Below are 6,000 nucleotides of genomic sequence, written 5' to 3'. Positions count from 1 at the left end.
GATTTGTAGTTCTTCATACTGCCATCCTCCAATGTGTCTGTATGAAAAACTACAAATCCCAGAACACCCCACTAGCCAGGACAAAGCCAGACACACTGGAGGAAGGCTGTATGAGGAACTACAAATCCCAGCACACCCAGCAGTCAGGACAAAGGCGGACACATTGGAGAAAGTCCTGACTGGTAGGTGTGCTGGGATTTGTAGTTCCTCATACCATTATTCTCCAGTGTGTCTGGCTTTGTCCTGGCTAGTGGAGTGTGCTGGGATTTGTAGTTCTTCATACAGCCATCCTCCAATGTGTCCACCTTTTGGCTGTGTGAGGAACTACAAATCCCAGCACACCCCACTAGCCAGGACAAAGGTGGACACACTGGACAAAGTCCTGACTGGTAGGTTTCCTGGGATTTGTAGTTCCTCTTGCAGTCAAATGCGGACACATTGGAGGAAGGCTGTATGAAGAACTACAAATCCCAGCACACCCCACTAGCCAAACAGCGGACACACTAGAGGGCTGCATGAGGAACCACAAATCCCAGCACACCTATTAGCCAGGACAGAGGTGGACACACTGTAGAAAGTCCTGACTGGTAGGTGTGCTGAGATTTGTAGTTCCTCATACTACTATCCTCCAGTGTGTCTGCCTTTGTCCTGGCTAGTGGGGTGTGCTGGGATTTGTAGTTCCTCATACATCATTCTCCAATGTGTCCGCCTTTTGACTGCAAGAGGAACTACAAATCCCAGCACACCCCACCAGTCAGGACTTTCTCCAGTGTGTCCACCTCTGTCCTGGGACTCATTTAGCAATATGATTTAACAGTTTAATGTCATTTCAAAACTTGAATTCAGTCCTCAGTAAAATAATCCCTCCATGGAGGGCCTCTGTCCAGGAATTATTGGGTGACACCTATCTCCTAATTCTGCTCCAGCGTGGTCACATGCACCCCTGGTGGCAACTGCAAGTGCGCACGTGGACGCACGTTATGCAGACATTTCTCGCTGTTGTCACTATGAGGCGGCCGATCCTTGCTAACAGGGACTAGTTCTCTTTAGGTGGAATAAAGTAACAAAACATTTGTTGACTGAAGTGTAATTCGTTTTTTTCCCCAAAAAATTCTACTTACCCCCTGCAGTCTCCAGCGCGGTCATCCCAGCCAACTCCTCGGTCCAGCGTCGGCAGTCCTCAGGCAGAATGAGATCTCAGAGTATCACCTGAGGCCAGTCACTTCACTGGCTATATGGAGGGTTACAGCCACTTTAGCCCCTCGCCTACCGGGCGCTTCTACCCCCTCCCTGCCCACCGGGCGCTTCTACCCCCTCCCTGCCCACCGGGCGCTTCTACCCCCTCCCTGCCCACCGGGCGCTTCTACCCCCTCCCCTGCCCACCGGGCGCTTCTACCCCCTCCCCGCCCACCGGGCGCTTCTACCCCCTCCCCGCCCACCGGGCACTTTACCCCCTTCCCGCCCACCGGGCACTTTTACCCCCTTCCCGCCCACCGGGCCACTTTTACCCCCTTCCCGCCCACCGGGCACTTTTAACCCCCTTCCCGCCCACCGGGCACTTCTACCCCCTTCCCGCCCACCGGGCACTTCTACCCCCTTCCCGCCCACCGGGCACTTCTACCCCCTTCCTGACAGGGGCACTTCTACCCCCTTTCTGCCCACCGGGCACTTCTACCCCCTTCCTGCCTACCGGGCACTTCTACCCCCTTCCTGCCTACCGGGCACTTCTACCCCCCTTCCTGCCTACCGGGCACTTCTACCCCCCTTCCTGCCTACCGGGCACTTCTACCCCCCTCCTGCATTTCCCAGTGATCAGCGTGTCATTGGACATAGCTGATCACGTGGTAAAAGGCCGCTGTGATTGGCCTTTTACCACATCACGTGATCAGCTGTGTCCATAGGACACAGCTATCACGGAGATCGCCGGGGGCGCGCAGGAGAGCGCGTTCTGGGAGGATGTCATACGACGACCTCCCAGACCTGGCCGGCCACAGTGCAGCCGTCATTTGTCATTAAAATACAAAAAAAAAAAAGGCCCCATTTTACTCCCCTAAAGCTGCAGTCATGTGACATTCCAGCACCTTCTCTCCTCTTGTTTACAAGAGGTGGGGTCCTTCTTCGGGCGTCCACGTCACTGCCTGGCCTGCGGCGGGCCCTCAAATGCTGCATGCATGAGGTGGGTGAGTTTTTGCCTAGAAATGATCTTTAGCAGAGATATACATAAGCTGCTGCTGTTTATCAGCGATTTTGAAAATACTACTAGCCTGGCTGTCATGGAGATTCCCTACTTGACCCAGAACCAGCGGATAGCATTTTTCCAAGGCGTTTGCAGCCAGAAGTAGTTACCAAAACCTCCTTCCAGGGGCAGTGATTGCTGGGATTTGTAGTTCTTCACCACCTGACGCATTCACAGGTTGCCCACCCATCCTAGGGACCCTGCTGAAGTTGAAAACTCTCCAGAGACGGGACTAACTGCACCAATTAGAGGCGTCTAGGCCGAGCCCTGATCCTGGGACGACATGAAAGAGTCGAGCTAATGATGTGAGGCCGCAACGGAGACCCAACAATGTAAGAGAGCTGAAGTAATCCGCCCGCAGGAACGGCTGCGCTTATAAAACTGTAAACAGATTTTCTGTTCCGTAATTAGAGCGTTCCCCATCTACCTCCACCCAGAATGGCTGTGAAATGGCCCCGGGCCTTACCAAAGTGCGCAGCCAGCATTCCTCGCAGTGCACGTGCCAGCACTGAATGGACGTCAGGGGCATTGTGTACGAATCCTGGAGAGGAGAGAGCAGGAATTAGTTCTACAGACATTCCGGCATTAAAAGAACATTGCTGAGCAGAGTTGCACGTGTAAAAAAGGGCAGCTGAACACAACTGAGTTACAATTACATCCTATCGGTTCCCCACGTCTCTCCCGGGCCCAGGGAAAAGTTTAAGTTTTTGCTATCGCTCACCAGTCTGAAACATTGTCAGAGGATACGGCTTCAGATTCCTGAAATATCACATCCCAAGCACCTCTTTACAAGGTCACTACAATTTGCAGGGTATCCTGTTCTGGAATGTGTATCTTCTTGCTGGAGAGGAAGCTGTACCTAAAGACCTGCCATGCAAGAATCTCCCTGCTTCAGTTCCATTCATTCTGTGGATCTCTGCTTCCTCCACCTTTCCTACTGCTTCCTCCTCATTCTCCCCACCAGTCATCAGGGGGAGAGCTCTGATATGAGAAAGACTGGCTCCTCTACCAAAATGGCCACCTCCACACAGAGTCAGGGTGCACACCAAGACATGGCAAGACAACAATGATGAAAAGGTCAGCTGCTGGTACGACACAGGCAATACTGGAGGGCAAGGGCCACTAAAATAATTTTGGGGCCCTGTAAAGCCTCCCCAACCTCAGGGGCTCAGCCCGCTTCCGAGCTACCTCCAGACTCGCTTTTCCTAACCCCATAAGAGGCCCTGCCCCCAGTGCTTTTGATCTTGCCTCTTTTCATGTTATCAGTAGGGTAGGAACAGCACTGACACTCACAGACCTCATCTGGCTCATTCTGCTTCCAATCTAAACCTATATCTACCCCAACCCCCCCATACACGACCCAATATGGCCATATTGCCTGAACCCCTATAAGAGGCCCTGTCCTTGGTGCTCCTGATCTTGCCTCTTCTTGTATGATATCAGTAGAGTAGGAACAGGACCACCACTCCCGGACACACTCTCCCCGCCCCTCCGAGTTACCCGATGTGGGCCATTATGGCAGTACTGCCTGAACCCTCCCATTGGAAGCCCTGCCCTGGTGATCCTGATCTTGCCTCTTCTTGTATGACACCAGTAGGGTAGGAACAGGACCATCACTCCCAGACACACTCTCCCTGAGAACCCCCCCCCCCCCGGGTTACCTGATGTAGCGCATTACGGCAGTACTGCCTGAACCCCATAGGAGGCCCTGCCCTCAGTATTCCTAATCTTGCCTCTTTTCGTATGCCATCAGTGGATGGAGGGTGTGGGTCCTCGGGCCTACCCTGAAGTCTAGGGGGGAGGATGTGTGGCCTTTTGGTTCCTTCCTCCCCTGATCCCTAGGGGGCTTTCTCTTCGGGAGAGCCCCCTTGCCTAGTACTGGATGTCCGGCTTCGGCTGGGCATAAGGAACGGTGGTCCACCAGGCCTTTTGGCCAGGAGGACCAAATGGGAACCTTGTCCCTGTCAGGAGCTTCGTGCCCCGGGGGATCAGGGTAACGGTCCAACCCTTCCGGGGGTAGGACACACACACCCATAAGTGCACTTTTTCATGTGGTGTTCGCACTTGCACATTTTTTGTGATCACTTACGGGTTTTTCGTTGTAGTTTGCACGTTTGCGGACTTAAAAAATCAGTAGGGTATGAACAGGACTGCCACTCCCAGACCTCATCTACATGAGGATTCATCCTGCTTCCAATCTGGACCCCCACCCCCTGATCTGGCCCAATATGGCAGTACCTCTACTGGGGGCCCTGCCCTCAGTGCTCCTGATCTTGCCCAGTTTGTCATCAGTAGGCTGGGAATAAGACTGCCACTCCCAGACCTCCACTACACGTGGACTCATCTTGCTTCCAAGCCGTACCTGGGCCTCTTTGCTCTCCTGATGGTGCCCAGTATACATGTACTGCCTGTACCCCCTCCCCCTTTTCACAGCTTCAATGGGGACTTGGCCTTTGTCCTCTACCTGCCTTTTTAGTTACAGGTGCCACATGCACGTCCTCTCTCTAGGAGGTGAGCTTTGGCGCCTTCCTAGCCCAATCAAGTGAATCATTCATGGTCAGCAGCAGACCTAAACAAAGGGATTGGATACCAGTCACACCCGTGCCCTTACATGGAAACACGCCCGTATTTAGTCCATGACATTGTTTGAATAGAGGTGATTTTGGAAGGTGCCCAAGCACATCTCCAGTCGTCCTAAAAAATCCTGCCTCGTGTCACCCAGCTTCTCCTTTAAAGGTCGGGCCTGGAGTGTGGGGTAAAGGTCACGACAACAGACTTCTGACATGATGTCCCCAAGAACTGCTGAGCGGACAGAGCCCAACCTGCCCCAGGATTTGGTGAATCCCGCTGACATGGCTGTATCTGCACCACGCATCCACCACCTACAAAGACATGACTGCATTGATTGCCAGCGCGGATATGCCACTCACCATGCAAATGAGGCATTTGTAGCGGTCCCCTCGGGAGAGCTGTCTTTCCAACTCCCGGATACGTGCCTTTAATGCTTCAAACGTTGTCACCGTTGACTCTTCTGTGATCCTGGGATAAAAGAGACAAAAGCATTTTCTACCAAAATCCATTAATACAAAAAGGAAGGATACACACGTAAAACACGAAATACAGGGAACTGAGGCAACCTATTAACCCAGATCATGAAACCGGTGATGGGGGGTATTTGTGCAGAAAGAAAACAGAATTTACGGCATATTCTGCGTTCACTTCCAGCGAGTCCCGTCCCGATTATTAGGAACAGTCGACATTTGGTCATTCTGCAGAATAGTGTGTATGTATAGCACTGACATCTGCACTTCCTTCACACGTCTCAGAGATCGGGTGCCTAAATGTTAGAATATTCCAAGGAGCATTCCCCGTATCACAGAGCGCACGATTCAAAACCCCACACAAGTCCCTTAACCAGTCGGGGGCAACAGATGTACTTCAGGAGCTCAAAGAACATCAACAACCTACACAGGGCACATGAAGGATAGCCTGCCGACCTGCCCTCTCCTGCCTTCCCGCTCCAACCCCAAGTAACATTGTTTATAAACATCGATCAGATGGGAGATCGAGAGATACAAAGTAACATTGTTTGTAAACATCGATCAGACGGGAGATCGAGAGATACAAAGTAACATTGTTTATAAACATCGATCAGACGGGAGATCGAGACATACAAAGTAACATTGTTTATAAACATTGATCAGACAGGAGATTGAGATACAAAGTAACATTGTTTATAAACATCGATCAGATGGGAGATCGAG

At 52.0% G+C, this 6,000-nt stretch overlaps 1 protein-coding gene across 1 annotated transcript in view; it reads right to left on the bottom strand.

The window, feature by feature from the left end:
• Nucleotides 1-2,663: 2,663 nt before the first annotated feature.
• RNF220 (ring finger protein 220) overlaps nt 2,664-6,000 on the bottom strand; it is a gene marked incomplete at its 3' end in the record, with an annotated part of 181,596 nt that continues 178,259 nt past the window's right edge. The window contains exons 13-14 of the mRNA XM_089669555.1: nt 5,167-5,275; nt 2,664-2,777 (exon numbers count right to left, since the gene is read on the bottom strand). Of these exons, the coding sequence (XP_089525681.1) occupies nt 2,664-2,777; nt 5,167-5,275 (223 nt within the window). The remainder of the gene's footprint in view (nt 2,778-5,166; nt 5,276-6,000) is intronic.

The sequence above is a fragment of the Staurois parvus genome, unplaced genomic scaffold (genome assembly GCF_062004578.1).
Source record: "Staurois parvus isolate SC_StPar_1 unplaced genomic scaffold, SC_StPar_1.0 ptg000079l, whole genome shotgun sequence".
NCBI lineage: Eukaryota > Metazoa > Chordata > Amphibia > Anura > Ranidae > Staurois > Staurois parvus.
Note: the sequence above shows the minus strand (reverse complement) of the source record. Positions and strands in the feature narration are given on the sequence as shown.